The sequence below is a fragment of the Equus przewalskii genome, chromosome 13 (genome assembly GCF_037783145.1).
Source record: "Equus przewalskii isolate Varuska chromosome 13, EquPr2, whole genome shotgun sequence".
In the NCBI taxonomy this organism is placed as follows: Eukaryota; Metazoa; Chordata; class Mammalia; order Perissodactyla; family Equidae; genus Equus; species Equus przewalskii.
Window position 1 is genome coordinate 34188150 of NC_091843.1, and position 18491 is coordinate 34206640.

Sequence of the window (18491 nt, forward strand, 5' to 3'; positions counted from 1 at the left end):
CTACACGGAGCCTTGTGCTAAGTGCTGAGGATAGTGAATTACAAAGACAAGGTCCCTGCTCCTAAGGAGCCATCTGTGGGAGGTAGCCAAATGAGGGGACCAGTAGGGGGAGGCCAGTGTGCAGGGCAGCCCTGGAAAGGGAGGCGCTGGAGCTAGAGGAAGCTTAGGGCTCCATCGGAGAGATGAAGGTGCTGGGAAAAATATGGCAGGACCATGAGTGGTAAGGGAGAGAAAGGGGTGGGCAGCAGAGAAGGAAATGTGGACCCCCCCAACTCCTCCCACCTCTGAACGGGCCAAGCTGGGTGGTCTTTCCCATTTGAACAGTCACCAGGGAGTTTGGTCTTCACCCCTCCCACCCCCCACCCTCAACCACATCTATGCTATTGAACTTGGGCTAACATCCAGAAGCTAGGGAGCAGCTATTCACAAATTCAGTAATTGGAATCATTAGCGTTGACTCAGAAATCATTTTTCTCTAAGTCTCTCTCTTAGCGAAGCTTTTAAGACCCTTTAAATTGGTTAATGGAGAGTTTAGAGACGAGGATGGAGCCTCGGCTTTCAGCGCCCCCTGTCCATCTCCCCAGCTCTCCTCAACACACTCAAGGGCAAGAGTGATGAGAAAATCCAGCATCTGTTTTATTAAACTGCCATCCATTTCTGGCGCACCCTTCACAGATGAGGATCTCAACATCGACACTTGCTGCTCCAAGACTCCAGGTGCTCAACCTCCATTTACTCCTTCACATCAGCAGGACGATGACAATACTTTCACACAAAATTACAGGGTGAACGGGTGCAAAAGAGCCCAGGGCCAGGAGTCAGGAGGCGGGTCCTCTCCAGGCCTGGAGACTCATAAAGCCATGTAACCATGGGCATCTCTCTGCTTCCTCGGGCCTAAGTGAGCACCCAGGTGCCTTCCTCAGTGAAATGCCCCACATCAGCCCTGTAGGATGGGAGGGCAGACACCACTGCCCTTGGTCTACAACTGAGGAGACATAGCAAGTCAGGTCATGGCTTCAAGCTGACATGGCCAGGATCTGAGTCTTCACACACTTTCCTTTTCCTACTGTGCTGGGGTGGGTGCTTAAGGTTCTGCGGGAAGGTGGGTGGATAACTGGCCTCTTCTTTGGGACTCAAGTTGTGGTATCTCTCCGAGTACCCACAGGTTCCATCTTTAGGGCTGAGTGAGAAGGTCTGAAAAAGTCAAGCAGATACATCAGACATTTAGGCAAGAAACTCCTTCCTTCCGAATCAAAGGTGAAATGGAGATGATCGTGAATCCACTGGGGATGAATGAAAGCGAATGTTGGAGCTCACCTGGGGGCTGACCTGATCCAGTGCTTCCCACGTTTTAGCTGTTCGTGGAACCACCCTCACGATTTTTGCCACCTCTCTGGATCTGTGCTCCCCTTTATGCAATGTCACAATGTTTAACTTTAAATTGATTCATTATTTTAATATCTGTGAAACTATAATGCACTAGTCACATTTTTACATTATATATTAAATATACAACTACTAAAATAAAAAATATTCATTCAAGTACCACTTAAAGTCTTCTTGTGAACCCCCAGAGGCACACACATCAGATGTTGGAAAAACGTGACGCAGGCCCAGCCTGAGGAAACTGAAGCACAGGGAGGGAGAAGGTAAGGGATTTGCTCAAAGACATGGGCCAAGGTGAGGACCAGGGTCTCTGGACAATTCAGTAGAGTTTTTCACAGGTCACTGGATGAATCCTTTTTGTGCACAGACCAGAAATAACTGTGAAGGTATCCACTGCTCGTCTGTAAGGCTACCAACTTGGGGAAAAGGTCAAAGTTATTTATTAGCAATGCACTTGAGCTTGCTTCAGAACCTGAGCTCCCAGTGGAATGTGCACCCTGGAAAAGGATACTAACACCCTATTTTTGTTACCATCCAACCTCCTCCCAGCCTTCCCCCAACTCAGCACAGTGAGAGGTACACTGACTGTGTTTTATCTCACCTTAGCCAAAACCCAGTCTGACGAGACTCCTTTCCAAGGGGTAGGGGTGAGGCGGGAGAGCCCTGCTGGGGGCTCCAGGGCTGGCTCCGAGACGCCCACTTCTACAGAGGAGGCCAAGGTTCCCTGTGCTTGAGGCATGTGGGAGGCACAAGGTTCCTGCCAGCAGAGTGTTCAGGCTGCAGAGGGAGGGGCTGGAGAAGGACTTCAATCCTCTAACTGCCAGGTCGCTGGACCCCGGGGCTGCAAAGAGAGGTGAGAGCAACTCTTATACTACTGTCTTCTTGGATTCCTACCTTGGAGCAAGGACTTCTTAAAGGACTTGGTTCCCCCTGGGATTAACCCAGGCCTGCCTGAGTGAATCAGGAGTGAGCAGGGCTCTCAGAGCGCTAGAAGGGTGATCCAGGGCACGGAGGCAGTCTCAAGATATGGTCTCTCCTGACAAATCATCAAAATGAGTAAGGGACTACCAGCACCCTCATTTCAGAGGTGAAGAAACTGAGGCTCAAAGACATGGAGTCCAAGTTCAGTGACAGAGCAGGGATTAACTCTCATATTTGTCTGACTCGAAAAGCTCTATTCTTACCCACCACTGGGGCAGGAAAAGACAAGGGGATCAAGGGCTACTGCCACCCCCTGCTCTGTCATGGGGTACTGACTCAGGAGAGGGACCCTGCTGGTGTTGACTTGCGTCTTTACCTGCTGCCTCCACAGAAAAGAGGGCCCGCAGCCTCTCCTGGGCGGGCTCATTCCCCAGAGCCGCTGACTGCTGGTAACATCTCACAGCCTCTCCCAGACTCCTCTGCACACCAAGGCCCTTCTCGTAGCAAATTCCCAAGTGGTACCTGCTCTGTGAGTCCTACAGGAGAAAATGGACAGATGCGCGCATACGGACACAGGCAGGAGTGAAGAACCAAAACGCTGAGGCAGGAGGAAGGGGAGCAGTCAGGCATGCCGGGGCTTCATCCATGCAGGGTCAAGGCCCGGGCCTGGCCCTCCCTGGACCAAGGGATGTCAACTATGAAAAGCCAGAGGCACAGAGCTCGCCCTACACAAAGGAGATAACATCCCCCCACCCAGGGAGATTCCAGCCAGAGCAGTGTGGGAGCTTCTCTCGCTGAGGCTGGTGCTGAGAGCATGGAGAAGGGAAGGCCACAGGAAGCACTCAGCCCAGTGACATGAAACCTGGGAGTCAGACTCCTATGTCATCCTGAAAGAGCCAGGAGCAAGGATGGAGGCTGGGCTTCCCAAGGCCTGGTGTGCCTTGCTGAACCTCTGCTGAGGGGGCTGCAAGCATACCTTACAGAGAAAGTCTTTCTTCTCCTTTGAGGGACTAAAAGACTAATCTCTTTGCCCATGGCTCTGGGTCCTCTCTCTCCTCTCTGAGAGCTACACTCCTCGGAGAGGCAGTATCAGGTGGGGGTTAGGAGCCCAGTCTGTACAGCCAGACCACCTGGGCTCCAGTCTCGGCTCCACTGCCTACCAGCTGCGCCAACTCAGGCATGCCATCCTATGTCTCTCTGCCTCGGTTTCCTCATCTATAAAGTGGGCATGATAATAGCACCTACCTTATTATGTTGTCATGAGGATTAAAGGTGTTCATATATGAAAAGTGCTTAGGTTACTGTTATTTTTATTTTCATATCTTTAGTTGCCCACATCATTAATTTCTCCCTCTCTACTGGAATATATGTATTTTTTTTTTGAGGAAGATTAGCCCTGAGCTAACTACTGCCAATCCTCCTCTTTTTGTTGAGGAAGACCGGCCCTGAGCTAACATCTGTGCCATCTTCCTCTACTTTGTACGTGGGACGCCTACTACAGCATGGCTTTTGCCAAGCAATGCCATGTCCACACTCGGGATCCGAACCGGTGAACCCCAGACCGCCAAGAAGTAGAACGTGTGAACTTAACCACCATGCCATCAGGCCGGCCCCTGGAATATTTTATTATATTCAATATCTCAACATAAAAAAACAAAGCACTCTGTTGATTTCCAACCATGGTCTCATTCTCTTACAGCTTCCACAGTCAAATTTCTGGAAAGGGTTTGTTACATGCAGGCCAAAGTCTACGTAATAAATACGGTGGACTCATGGCTACCGGCTGAAGCTTAGAATACAGCGCTGGACATTCATAAGACCAAACAGCCTCCCTGCAGCACTGTGCAGTACCAACCCAGGAAGACATCATACCTAGTGGAGTGGCTGAGAGTGAGGACTGTGCCCCGACACCGTGTTCCATAACATCCCTTTGTGCACTTCCCCTCTGAGCATGTTGGTGACCAACGCAGGCCAGGGTGCCCCCAGGCTTGTCCAGCACATGGACGTGAGGCCCACTCAGCCTGAGTAAGACTCTGGGGCTCTTTCAACAAAAAGCCAGCACAGAGGCGGGTGCGGGTTGGTGACATCAGCCCCCTTTTGACAGCTACTACAGATACTTTGGGCAACATCGAGTGAAAAAGGAAAAGTATTCCGATGCCTAAGAGTTCCGCGAAGCTGTCAGCGTGTTGGTAGGAAAACAAAGGGAAGCAGCAGCTGCCATGTGGGGAAAGTCTAGTCCACACACATCGCTTGCTTTAATCCAGGGCTCTTGGTCCTTCAAGATTCAACTCAAAAAACATACTGCCAAATACATTTGAGGAGTAGAGCGAACCACAGATGCCTTCTTGGTGATTGACAGTGACATAAAGCTCTGAGATTTCCTCCATTAAAATTACCTTTTTAACTCAGTATTTCCTGAACCCAACTGACCATTTTTTCCCTATTATTTATAAACATCCCATGGAACTAATGCTCTGTGGAACAAACTCTGGGTCATGCTGCCTGGCTGCCTCCAGTTCACGGACAAGCAGACATCCCCCAGCCCCCAAAGTGCTCAGTGTCTTCCCCCAATGTGTCTTCTGACTCCCTGGACTATGCCGCTTGTGATGCTGCACCTGTAGTGTGTACAGCTTACAAAGTGCTTCCACACCTATTCTTCTAGTCAGACTTTGATCCTCACAACAGCCCTGTGAAGTAGTAGACAGGTAAGGCAGGCATTATTATCCTGATTTTAGAGATGAGGAAAACAAGACGTGACTGGCCCAGTAGTGTGCTGGTAAATGTTTAACAACTGGCTCTCCAGGGGGAAAAGCTTTGCTTTTAGCATTCAGCAATTTCTGGGTGCAAAGACTCCTCGCATGGCTGATTTTAAGCTACCGACAGCTCTTGCAGGCTGGTGCAAGCCAGCTCCAGCATACCAGTGGACCTGCCCAAAGGTCACAGAGTAAGTCAGTGAGAGGTAAGGCTTGAGGCTAGCTTAATGCTCCGATCAACCGTCTCCTAAAGACAGGAAAACTCAGTACCAGTTCCAAAATCCCTTCCTTTATCAGACTCGATCCCCAACATGCCTGGACACTGGAGACCTCATACCCCATTGTTGGCTGCAAGCCAAAGGTATTTCACAGCCCTCTGCTCATCCAGGTATGGCTCCTTGGTGAAAAGCACCCCGAGGAAAGCTTGAGCCTGTGGTTAAGGAGGAAGGAAAAAGGTATCAAGGCCACATGGAGCCCCGCATGCCCCAGCCGCCAAGGAGAGACCCCCACCAATGGCACTCACCTCTCTCAAGCCTGCGTCTGCAGCCTGCTTCAGCATGGACACTGCCCTCTGCTGCTCAGGGTCCAACGAGGAGGATGGGCCCTGCAGCAGGCACCTGGCATAGCGGTACTGAGCCAGGCTGTGGCCCTGACTGGCAGCCAACCGGTAATAAAGGGCGGCCTGGGGCAAAGGGAGAAACACTCAGTCAACTGGTAATTCTATAAGCCCAGCTTTTTCTTGGAGTGAAATTTTAAAAAACTATTTTAATTAAATAATACATAATCATTATAGATTAGTCAGAAAATACAGATAAGCCAAGATTTTAAAACACAGATAAACCAAAAATAGAAACACAAAATCCCAAGAAATCTTGCCTCCTAAAAATCACTCTCTGTTAACATTTTAGTGTACAGCCTTGAAAATTTCTTCCCACATATATAAAGATTTATATATATACACAGATCCATTATATATACGTTCACACACACATATATATAAATGGATGTGTGTGTTTACGAGAAAGAGAGAGAGAACTACACTCTGTTTTGTAACCTACTTTTTCACGTAACAATACACCATGAATGTCTTTCCCTGTCAATAAATATAGATCCAGCACATTATTTCTAAGGCCCACATAGATGTTATTAACCAACCCTCTACCAAAGGAACTTCAAGTTGCTTTCCTTTTTTCGCCATCATATACAATTCTAAGAAACACAGTCTTATATATAACATCTTTGTGTACTTATCCTACTTTTTTAGAATTAACTAATCCATTTATCAAGGCAACATTCTAGGCCCTGAGGATACAGCTGCAAAGAAGAAAGACAAGGTCTCTGCCACCCTGAGATTTAAGTCTAAATTCCCAGGAGTTAGGAGCTTCTTTCTTATTTTCCCCTCCCAGCTGGAAGAGAGGAGCTGGACTTTCCCCAAGCCCTGCTCACTGCTTATTTCTGGAGGTCACTCCGGGCAACACAGGGGACGAGGCTGGGGCAGGGGAGGACGTGCAGTACCTTGCTGAGGTCCCTGGGGGTGCCTCTGCCGTGCTCGTGACACAAGCCCACATTGTACTGTGCCTTGCTGTAGCCGCGGTCTGCTGCTTTCTGGAAGTAAGAAAAGGCTACCGTGTAGTCCCCATTCCTCATGTTCTCTGTCCCTGTAAGACAGCACAGGGCGTAAACACAGCTTCCTCTGTGAACTTCCCCACGTCCTCAGCCAGATACCCACAGGCTCCTTCCTTGCTTTTTTGTGCTAGACACTTGGCACATATTTCCATCCTCTGAATGCTTCACTGGTTTGCTACAGACATGAGGAGGTTCTGCTCTCCTATACACCATCCTCCTCTTGGCAATAGCATCCTGACTTCCTTTTGGGAACAGCCCTCCCCCAGTACTGTCAATCAAGTGCCTGTGCTCTTCCCGACCAATGAGACCCTCTCTCAGGAAAGTGAATCTTGATCTGGTTGCTATCAGAGAGAAACAGCTTTGCGGGTTTATTCTGGCAGCAGGACACTCTCAGTAACTGAACCCTGGGTCCCTGGAGCTTCCATGATTCCTGTCCTTTCTGAGGCTTGGCAGGTCAACAGATCCCAATAGACTCTTTCTGTGCTTAAGGTAGCCGGGGTGGGCTTAGGCTGCTTGTAACCAACAAAACCTAACTGATACAGCTGGTACTGTTCATCCTGCTTTAAGAGGAAACTACGAGAGATGATCTAAGAGAGCTGAGACCTGGACTCAGGCATATGCCACGCCAAAGCCGATGTTCATTTTATCATCCACACCAAAAGGAAAACAGGAAGGAGCTGGGCACAGCCAATTCTCGACTCCAAGCCCTTGCCAAGCTGTTTCTCCGGCCTGGGATATCCTTTTCTGCCTCCACCATCAGGCCTCCCCATCCTCTATCTGCTCTGGAACCTTCAGACCACACTCAGGCTTTAAACACTCTTTTGGTACTTTATTAATACATAAGCCTTTTTCTATGAACTAAACTGTTCCAAGAGCACAAGGCCTGTCTCCTCAATTAGACTGTAAAATCCCGGAGGCAGAAGCAGAAAAAGAATGTAGAAGAAATAACTTTGCATGGGGTGAGCTCTATACAAATGCAAAATATGATTACGGCCCACACTCCCTTTGTGTGCCTTCACAGCGCTTAGCACTCGCTGAATAAATGAATATATGAATGAAGGAACAGGCAAGAAAATTCTCAGAAGAGACTGTCTGCCCATCAAAATCACAAAAAGCTAATGAGGCGGAAGCCAGGTTCCATTCAGCCAGCAGTGAATTACAGTTGCCTCCCTGCTGCCTGAAAACTTGCTGTCCAGGGTTCGCAGAGCCCTCTGTCCCCGAGGAGAAGACTCAAGAGGGCAAAGATCCCACCCTGTGCCCATTCCCACACTGGCTCCCTGATCCAGCTACTCTTCTTGGTCCTCTCTGCCTCTAGCCTAGACCAAGCCACCATCACGTTTTGCTTAGCCATCAATAACAACTCCAACCAGTCTCCTGTTTCCCCGCTGGCAGTCCTACCATCCACGTATGTCTACACAACAGCCAGAGACATCTTTGAAAAAGTAAATCAGATCATGTGACTGCCCTCCTTCCTGCTTCATGGTAAAACCCTCCAATGGCTTCCTGTCCCACTCAGAAAATCCACACTGCACTGTGGCTCAGAAGACCTCATTGATCTGGCCCTGCCTGTTTCTCTGACTCCATTTCTTTCTATTCTCCCCTAGATCTCTAAGCTCCAGCCACATTCACTTTTCTTTTGTTCCTTTAACAAGGAAAACTCAATCCTGCCTCAGGACCTTTGCACTTGCTCTTCCCTCTGCTTGGAAAGCTCTTTTTCCAGACGGAAAGACTGGCTTATTTTTGTTAGTCAGGTCTTAACACAGGGATCTTCCCATCAGTGAGGACTTTCAAGTCAAAAGTTGTTCCTTGCCCAAATCACTAACACATTCTCCTGTTTAATTTCCTCCATAATATTTATCACCATCTGAAATTCTTTATTTGTTTGCTGACTTATTGTTTCTCTCCCTCAACTTACACATCAGCTCCATGAGAATAAGGACTTTGTTTTGTGAATCACTATATCCCCAACACGTAAAATAGGGCCGAGCAAAACGTGAATGCTTAATAAATTTATACTGAATGGATCCCAGCCTCTCAACCACCTGCCCACTAGATCTAACAAATGATGCTGGGAGTCTGGGTCTCCACATTCTAAGGCCTGAAAGTTAAGCCAAGTCACTGTGTAGAACAGGACAAATGGTGGCGAGACATCTGGAGTCTCCAGATGTGGCTAAGAGGTTCCTATTCGTGCACTTGAGGGCCTGCTCCAAACCTCAGGAGCCTGTTCTTGCCTGTGTGGCAGAAAATGCAAGGTGTCCTCCAAGGTTTATTTTCTCCTTCTTACACAGTAACAGAATTTTCAGGTGAGCACCTGGTCATTCAGCTAGAGACTACATTTCCCAGTGTCCTCTGCAACTAGGCGTGGCTGTAAGCCTACATTCTGGACAATGATATGAGCAACTTCTAGGTTGGAAAGGAGTGGTCCTTTACTTTCTCCACCCTCCCCCTTCCAGCTAGCTAGAATTTGGATACGACAGCAGGAGCTGGAATAGCCAAAATGGGCCTTGAGATGGAAGCCAGTTTTAAGAATGGCAGAAGTACTGGAATGAGAATGGGTCCCCGACACCACTGTGTCACCGTGCCAGATTCGGTCTACCTACCAGGGAGAAAATAAACTCTCCCTTATTTAAACCACTCCCTACTCTGACTGTATGTGACCAGCCCCAGACTCTTTCCATGTTCCCACCCGCCTGCCTTGAGGCGATGTCCACCCAGTTACCCAGGAAGTTGAAAGCAATGGAAACACTGAGCTGGAAGAGCTGCTGAATGGAAGTCACAGCCTCCTCAAGGGGAAGAGTTTTGGATTGCTCCTGTTCCTGGGGAAGAAATATAAAGACTCATCGGGAACAGTTCACTGGGATCGCTACCTGCCCAGGGGAATATTATGGGGATCCGACTGGCCAAATTTGGATAATACCTGCTTTTCACCAGCGGGCTGAGGCTGGGCCGGTTTTGCCTTGGATCTGAAGCTACTGCTGGCATGCAGGAAGTTGACATCACTGGGATCTGCAAGGCGAATGGCCGGCACCCAAGCAGGGCAAAGGAGAGGGTGTTATTTCTCCTTATCTCCCCCTCTCCCAGTCTACCCAGCCCCTCCATCTAGCACCACTGCCAGGAACCAAAATAATTCGAAATTGCCCCAGAAAGCATGAGACCTCAAGGGAATGACAATTTCCTTACCTGGCATATGCAGCAACAAATGTCCATTTGCCTAACTCCCCACCCCTGCCCTGGCCTTCTGCTGATTCTACGAGGTGGGGACATACCTTCCTCAGAGGGATCCTGAGGACCAGCTCCTCTCAAGGAACTGTGTGGAGAGAGGCCCTCGGCCTGAATGGACCGATCTTCCGGGCTCAGCCTGGGTTCCCTGAGGCCAGTGTGCCTGGGAGCTGGGCCATCAGGGCTGGGGAGAATATGCCTCCGCAGCGCTGGAAAGAGCCAATAAGAGTGGTCGTGTCAAAACGGCAGCAGTTCAGCCTGTGGGGTTTTTGACGGAGTCCTCCCTGAGGTTTGGGGGACCAAAGGAAGAATCTGGAAACTCCTGTGACACCTCCTTCTCATGCCTCCTCCTCCATTTCCTTTGCTGGCTTCCCTCCCTCTGAAGAGTGGAGAGGGGCCGGCATTTATGCTAATCTCCCACCCTAAGAATAAATCACTCCTTTGCTTGAATTCCTCCAGCGGAGGGAGGCATCTACCTTATTCACTGTTGTAGCCCCAGCACCCATCGCTGTGTCTGATGGTAATATTGATAGTGATTATAATCATAATACTAATGACAAGAACTTAAACTAATAGTTACTGAGTACTTCCTATGTGCCAGGCACTGCTCTAAGTCCTTGACATGTATTACCTCATTTAGTCTTCCCAAGAAACCTATAGGATGGGTTTTATTATTACCCTATTTTATAGATGAAGAAACTGAGGCACAGGGAAGCTAAATGTGACTGGCCCAAGGACGCAAGACTAGTATGAAAAGCTCTAGGGCTTGAACCCTGACAATCTGACTCCAGAGCCTTAACCATGGCACATAATAGTTACTCAATCAAGATTCCCTTATTAATGAATGACTGACTAGAGAATGACCTAACTGGCTGAGGGGTAGGCAGGAAGCCACACCCAGGATCTGAAGTAGCCTGGACCCCTGTGGGGCTCCCTCCACGGAAGGTGAGGAGAGGACACAGACGACACTGAGGGGCAGGCGTGGCCCACACCCTGGGTGGATAGAACTTCCTCACATCCCCCTTCCTCTGACTTCAGATAGGAAAGGCAAGGAGCTGCCGGTGGCTCTTTTCCTGAGGTGTGTCCAGAGATGCTTCCTGGCCCAGAGAAACTCCCAGCCCAGCCCTCCTGTCCCCGGGACTGAGAACTCACAGGAGCACGGGTGCCACAAGGGAGACGAGAGGAAATGGTCCAGGGGACTGCGCCAAGAGCAGCGCTCCGCTCGCAGAGGTCCTGCTGGCAGGTTTGCCTGGAAGTGGATCTGCCTTGCCAGCTGCAGGGCCAGCACGGCCAGAGTGCCCTGGGAAAGACAGCACATCAGGGACACGGCTCTCCACCAGACAACTCCTTCAGTCTCAGCCTTTAGCTCCAATGCCACTTCCTCGAGAAGCCTTTCCAGCTCTTGGCTGGAGCAGCTCACCTACCACAGACGCTCACAGCACCCATGCTTCCCCTCTGGAGCCCTGATCACACTGGTACTTAAATAATCATCTCTACGATTACCCATCTAAGGTCTGTCTCTCCTGTTAGTCTCTAAGCACCACAAGGGCAGGAACCACGTCTGTTTTGCTCACCAGCATATCCCCAGCACCTAGTAGGGTGCTAAGATACAGCACTAAGAAATACATGCTGAATAAACACATGAGCAAGTGACTGGACAAACGCAGTCTAAGCAGGCAAAAAGATAATGTGGGAAGTTGGGGCTTGGCCACAAATGCAGCGACAGGCCAGAGTTCCCCAGCAGGCTCCTTCTCTTTCTCCAGCCTGGCACGACTCCTCCCGTCCCCCCTACCAGGTGGCCCCACCACACAGTCACAGGTACAAGCTTGCTGAAGGTGTCTCTTCTCCGACAGTTCTGCAGAAGACCTAAGCCAGCACCTAGCTCCATGACTGTTCCGTTTTCCCCATCCCTTCCGGTGTTGTGCACAGAAAGGGACATCCAAATACTTATTTGTTGCAACAGGCGCTATGGACAATGGCAAATAAGACAGACACAGTTTCTGCCCTCATGGAGATTATCTTTGGCGAGGGAGAAAGACAAAATCCAAGCACACAGAAACGAATAGGATAACTAACTATAAATCATGCTAACTGCCTAAAAGGAAACAAATCAGGGGTTTACACAGAGCATAACAGGGAGGCCTGACAAGACAGGGAGTCAGGGAATGTCTCTCTGTTGGGGAGATGCGTGAGCTGAGGCCAGAAGGAAGAGAAGATGCCGGTACTGTCAATAACAGGGACATGTACCCATGTTACTCAGAGACAGCTCATGCTCACACCCTTCCACATGGGCAGTAGTGACAAAGTTGAGGGATGGCATCAGGACCCCTAGGATCCAGGCCCAGTTTCTAAAAGGACTCACTGTGGGATCACCCTAGGGCTCAGATCTTTGACAAAATGGGCAAATGCTCCCCTCTCTTGGGTGTGTTATGCTTCCAGTCCACAGCTCCCCAGAGGGAAGTGCCCCTGTCATGCAGACATTCCAGGCTCAGCTCTGCTGATGACACCGATTTAGAGATGAGACAACTGAGGCTCAAAGAGGTCAAGACACTTGCCCAAAATACACAACATGAAAGTGATAGGGATGAGACGTGACAGACATGAGAGTGATGTGTGTGCCAACTTCATCCAGAATACCTTACAAGCAGAACCTGGAAGGCAAAGATTCTGCCCTATTAGACCTAGTGTTTGCTATTGAGCATCTGACTTTATAGATTAGATTCAACAAACATTTACTGAGCAACTATTAAGGGCCCGGATCTCCACTAGGTGTTTTTACAAGCCATACGAGGTGTAGCAACCAAGCTGCAGAGCATGGGCACTGAGAGCAGGCGTTCCAGAGTAAAATCTGCTTCCTCTATTTAACAGCTGTATGACCTAAGCATGTTACCTAAAGTTTCAGAGCCTGAGACTCCTCATCTATAAAATGGAGATTATATTTCCCTTGCAAGATTTTTGTAAAGATTAAATAAGATAGTACATATATAATATTTCACATTAATAAATAAAATGTTAGCTATTTAGTAGTATTTATTGTAAGCTCCATGAAGGCAAGAATCATATCCACCTTGTCCTCCACTATTTCCTAGTGCCTAGTAGAAATGCCTGGCTCAGAGAAGGTGTTAACTAAATGTTTACTGAATAAAAGGATGAATAAATTTGGGGGAGGGAGGAGAACAGGAAAGAGGAGTGGCAATATCTCCCCAGATATGCTCCAATGGTTTACTCAAATTTTGAGTGTGGGCACAATGATGCCGAGGCTCTTGTTTCTAGGCTATAGTTAGATGCAGGATCACTCTTATCCACACTGAAGGTCAAGGACAGGACTGGGGAAGCCTTACCCACGATATGGCATCCCTCAGGGTGTTTGGGGAGACACGGGCAGACATCCACTGGAAGGCAGCCTTCCATCCATGGGACCTTGGGCCCCTGCTTGTGCCTGGGCCTGGGCCATGGGGGCCCGACCTAGATGATGCAATAGAGGCTATCAAGTTCTGTCCCAAGTCTGGGGAGAGGGAGCCCAGGGGAGGAGATGGGTGACGGAATGGCAGTATCTCACCTGTCAAAGCTGGGCACAGGGGCCAGCAGGGCAGAGGAGGCAGCCTGAGGGCCATCTGGGCTGGTGGACTTGGAGCTCAGCCCCCGGAGGCCAGGTCCCAGCAGACGGGGAAGAGCTGTGCAAAACAAGGATTAGTTACCTGACATGAACAGGATGGAGGCAATGGCGGGCCCCACCAATCTTCCCTCTGACCCTTGACAGAGCCCCACCCCAGGAACCCAGGAATCACTGGCTCCGTAGCTACATGTACAGATTCCAGGGTGCCACCCCAGAACTAGTAAACCACGATCATTCACGGTGGAGCATCTATGTTGTGAAAAAGCTCCTCAGGTGATTCTGATGCCCTCCTAGGGCTGACACCACTGTTCTAAAATGACAAACTCTCAATGTTTGGGGCACTTTGTCTCTAAATCCCACCTCTTTCCATTGGCTCCCCCTACGCCACTGGCCTCTAAGTACCCATCTTTGATCGACTCCGCCCACCATCTCCTTCCATTTGGCTCCTCCCCCTTGAAATAGCCTCACCCATCTCCTTGGCTCTAAGCGCCACGTCTTCCCACTAGCTCCATCCTCAAATTTCAAAGATCCCCAGGCTTCTGGGATGTAGCCCCGCCCCTCCTCCGCTCTAGCCCCGCCCACTACCGCTCTGGCTCGGTCCTCCCGCCCGCCCCTCCTCCGGTTCGGAGTCTCGGCTGCCTCAAGGCGCGCAGCTCCGACGCCCCTTACCTCGGCCCAGGAGTCCTGGGAGGCGCCACATGTCGCCAACACCATAGAGAGCTCGCAGCCGAGAGAGCGAGGCCAAATCCCGGGACGGCGGCTAGAGTGGCCGCTGTGCCGCCCTCCGGGTGGCCGAGTCCCCAAGGAAGCTCTCAGCCAGCCAATTAGAAAGGAGCCCAGCCGGAAGGACGGCGCCCAGCGAAAGGAAGCGGGGGTGTCGGCGTATTTTGGAGTGGCGGGGAGGTGAACTGCGGCAAGGGCGTGGGGGTGTGGGCCCGGCTTCCTGTGGAAGAGGTGTCGTTTGCCGCCCGCGCAAGAACGGCGCGAGCGCGCGGAGGCGGGGGTCAGGTGGAGAAGCCGGCTCGAGCGACCTCGGTGGCGCAAGAGGACCTTGCAGACGCCCTGGAGACGCGAAAGGGGAACAGTCTTCCCCAGGCCCCGAGGCTGGAGGAGGTGGGAGTACTCAGGCCAAGTGGGCGGAGGAGAGGATAGGGCCGGACGAAGGAAGCCCGTAGTCCGAGGTTCCCGTCCAAGGCCATTTTCTTAGAGATGCGCGCCCTGGCCCTACTGGGTAGGCGATGAAAAACCACAGGTAGTCTCTGATTCCGGGATCCAGCTCTGGCTCAGCTTTGTCTCACCATGTGGCCGACCCCTTCCCCTGTCTGGGCCTTAGTCTGCGCCATGATCCCGTCAGATGGAGTGATCTCGACTGGTCCTTCCTGGTTTGACTGGAACAACTTGAGTTGCTGCTTTCAAAACACCTAAGAGCAGACCCCTCCTCCCACACCTGTTAATCAGAGCCCTCATCTTCAGACCCAGCCAATGTTATCTGTGTGTTCTTTTGTTGGGAAAAGAATGTTCCTCTTTCACCACTCTTGAATCCATGAAATAAAGGAGCTCAGATTTGAATGTAAGGTAGTTAGACTTCCTCCTCGTTTCCCCCGTGTGCATGACCTCCCGGTGAGTGGAGGCCTCCACCTGGGGTGAGAGTACTGGGCCACCTTCTAGACCCAGGCATGGGATATGACGGGTGTATTAATTGGTTCAACTTTCGAGCTGTATTTCAGCCACCGTCCTAAAATCTGGGAAGACAGATGAGTTAAGAGCATTTGTGGCCACCAGGAACGCATGGTCCAGTGTTTTCAGAGTGGCCTCTTGAGTTCCACAGTTTGAATCCCAGCTTTCTTACTTCCTAGCCATGTGTTCTTGGGGGCAATTTACTTAACCACTTTAAGCCTCAGGATCTTCATATATAAAATAGGAAAAATCATACCTCATGCAATTGTTGTGAGGCTTAAATAAAATAATACATTTAAAATGTTTAGCATAGGGGCCGGCTGGGTGGCATAGCTGTTAAGTTCACGGGCTCAACTTCAGTGTCTCGGGGTTTGCCGGTTTGGATCCCAGGCGCCTACATATGCACCGCTTGGCAAGCCATGCTGTGGCAGGCGTCCCACATAAAGTAGAGGAAGATGGTTACGGATGTTAGCTCAGAGGTAATCTTCCTCAAACAAACAAACAAAAATGTTTAGCATAGTTCCTGGCACATAGTAATAGCCTAGTAAATATTAGTTGTTATTAATTGCAGCCGTAGAGAAGGGAAGTAGGCAAAAGTAATGATATGTTCCGACAGAAGACTGGTCACCGGTTATGGGATACCACGGAAGCATTCAGAAAAGTAGTTCCATTTGAGCTGGACCTTTAAGTATGAGGAAGTTTGCCAGATGGAAAAGGGAGAAAGGCATTGCAAGCAGAAGAAACTGAATAAAGGCCTAGAAGTGTGAATATTGAGAAACTGTTCAGAACTATCCTTGCTGTGGGATTTGGGGCAGCCGCCTTTCACGTTCCTTGTGTTGCTGCCTCAAGATAAAAATAACAAGCATGCTTGGGGTCGGTCTTGTGGCGCAGGGGTTAAGTTCACCCCTTCTGCTTCAGCTGCCCGGCGTTTGTCGGCCTGGATCCCAGATGCGGACCTACGGACCGCTTGGCATGCCATGCTATGGCAGGCGTCCCACATGTAAAGTGGAGGAAGATGGGCACGGATGTTAGCTCAGGGCCAGTCTTCCTCAGCAAAAAGAGGAGGATTGGCAGCGAATGTTAGCTCAGGACTCATCTTCCTAAAAATTAAATAACAATAACAAGCATACTGGTTTGCACTGTTCTTCCTCCTGGGACTTCCGTGCCCTTCTTCCCTTCATCCTGTCGGTGGTTCACTTCATTCTTCAAGGCTCGGCCACATCCAGCTCTTCAGTGACGTCTCCCCAACTGTTTGAGCCCTCCCTGCTCTCCATTTTTCCCAATTCCAGTAGCACGTAATTTCTTAGCACACAATTTAGCAGTAATTATATGTTGTCCTGTTATTTAATTATCTCATTTGTGTAAGTCTAGTCTCCCCAGTTCTCTCCCTCGGGGCAAGGATGGCATTTTCCCATTTTGCGTCGCGCATTGGGCTTGACATAAACTGTCAGCCCACAGAGGATGTTCAAACAATGCCCGTTGACTAGACACCTTGTGCCGCTGACGATTACAGACAAGAGCCCCAGACCCCAGTCATGGGACTTACTGATTTGAGTGGAAATGTATTCATTCCACACACAAACATTGAGGGCCCTCCGTGATTGAAGCTGGTTGAAAATTTTTGAAGAAGATGAAGTGTCTGTTCCCATATGTAAAATGGCATGATGACATCTCTTGTCCCTGCAAGCCTAAGAAACTAAGGGACCACTTGTTGAGGGATAGATGGCAAGGACAGCTGGAGGCCTCAGTGACACAGCAGATCACCAGTTCAGTGCTGCCCAGAGGAGCACCATCAGGGGTGGCAACTGTGTTCCCTTGCCTGTAGCTTTGCCTGAACTTCCAGGCCCAAACCATCGGCCATCTTCTTCTCCTGGTCCCAAGGTTGCTCTGTGTTGTTGGCTTGTGGCCCAAAGTCAGTTTGACCCAATCCCTCCACAAAGGGAAGCTGTCTAACTCACATTGGGAACCTAACTGCCCAGATGTCCAGTTAATCACCTTTTTTGAGGCCATTGTGTACTGGCCACAGTGAGTGTTCTAGACATTTGTTGTTGCTGTTGTTTTTGTAGACGTTCTTAATTTGCATTAATCAAATATATGAGAGCTTATTCTGTGCTGGAGAATGTCCTGAGTATATAGCAGTTTTTTTTTTTTTGAGGAAGATCAGCCCTGAGCTAACATCTGCTGCCAGTCCTCCTCTTTTTGCTGAGGAAGACTGGCCCTGAGCTAACATCTATGCCCATCTTCCTGTACTTTATACGTGGGACGCCTACCACAGCATGGCTTGCCAAGCGGTGCCATGTCTGCACCCAGGATCCGAACCTGCGAACCCCGGGCCCCCGAAGCGGGACTTGCACACTTAACCGCTCCGCCACTGGGCGGCCCCTATAACAGTTTTTAAAAAGTGGATGTGGTCCCTGCCCTCACAGAGAAAATAGTCTAGGAGGCAAACTAATTCAGTAGATGATTAAAATACAGAACAGTGTTTTAGTTATTTATTGCCGCATAACAAACACTCCAAAATATAGTGGCTTAAAACAACCATTTTATGATTTCTCTCACTTCTGTGAATTGACTGGGCTCAGCTGGGCAATTCTACTGGTCTCACTTAGGGTCTCTTATGAGGCGGCTGTCAGATGGCCAGCCAGATGGGTCTGGAGTCATATGAAGGCTCAACTATGACCCTGGAAAGCCTGAGTCTTTCCTCCTCCATGTAGTCTCAGGGCCTCTCCAGCTGGGGAGCTGAACTTAAACGGTGGTTCAGAGCTTCTAAAAGTACAAAAGTGGAAGCTGCCAGGTTTCTTAAGGATAGGCCTTGAACTCGCTCGGTATCACCTTTCCTGCACTCTGTTGATTGAAGCAATTCACAGAGTCAGCCCAGAATCAGTGTAGGAGGGGAAGACACAGGGCGCAAACACTGGGAAGTGTGGTCTTTTGGAGACTAGCAAGTGCTTTCATGGGGAAAGTACAGGGTGCTGTGGGAACACCTAGGGGAGGCTCATAACTAGGTACAGAAGCCAGGAAGACTTCCTGGAAGCAGCGACATCTAAACTGATAAACCTGAATCACGAGGACTGGAAACTAGCCAGATGAAGAAAGGAAGGGAAAACACAATTCAGGCAGGGGAAGCAGCTGGTGCAAAGTCCCAGAGAAGCAAAGAGAGCTCAATTTAAGATCACTGTGGCTGCGGCTGGCCCCGCGGTGCAGCGGTTAAGTGCGCACGTTCCACTTTGGCGGCCTGGGGTCCACCGGTTTGGATCCCAGGTGCCGACATGGCACCGCTTGGCAAGCCATGC

At 49.9% G+C, this 18491-nt stretch overlaps 1 protein-coding gene across 8 annotated transcripts; it reads right to left on the reverse strand.

Annotated features, from left to right (window-relative positions):
• Positions 1 to 612: 612 nt before the first annotated feature.
• DELE1 (DAP3 binding cell death enhancer 1) lies at positions 613 to 17187 on the reverse strand. Of its 8 annotated transcripts, none has more exons than XR_544858.2 (14): positions 14191 to 14646; positions 13465 to 13579; positions 13247 to 13370; positions 11058 to 11205; positions 9953 to 10114; positions 9604 to 9692; positions 9406 to 9502; positions 6576 to 6718; positions 5584 to 5742; positions 5398 to 5490; positions 2684 to 2843; positions 1988 to 2227; positions 1318 to 1802; positions 613 to 1194 (listed from the first exon to the last, which is right to left on the reverse strand). XR_544858.2 is itself a non-coding variant. In XM_008519707.2 (13 exons), the coding sequence occupies exons 1-12, from the start codon at positions 14219 to 14221 to the stop codon at positions 1989 to 1991; spliced, it is 1560 nt and encodes a 519-aa protein (XP_008517929.1). In that variant the 5' UTR covers positions 14222 to 17187; the 3' UTR covers positions 613 to 1194; position 1988. The 8 variants fall into 8 exon arrangements, 5 of the variants coding, with proteins under 5 accessions (XP_008517929.1, XP_070426642.1, XP_008517930.1 ...); XR_011525518.1 differs by lacking the exon at positions 14191 to 14646 and adding an exon at positions 13990 to 14057; XR_011525517.1 differs by lacking the exon at positions 14191 to 14646 and adding an exon at positions 13882 to 13997.
• Positions 17188 to 18491: the final 1304 nt, after the last annotated feature.

Bases quoted from the DNA above. Each gene is read 5' to 3' on its own strand.
- DELE1 (XM_008519707.2), bottom strand. From the start codon at position 14,221: ATGTGGCGCCTCCCAGGACTCCTGGGCCGAG. The intron at 13,580-14,190 runs GTAAGGGGCGTC...TGTTTTGCACAG, and splicing joins CCCAGGACTCCTGGGCCGAG to CTCTTCCCCGTCTGCTGGGA. The intron at 5,491-5,583 runs GTGAGTGCCATT...CCTTAACCACAG, and splicing joins CAGACGCAGGCTTGAGAGAG to GCTCAAGCTTTCCTCGGGGT.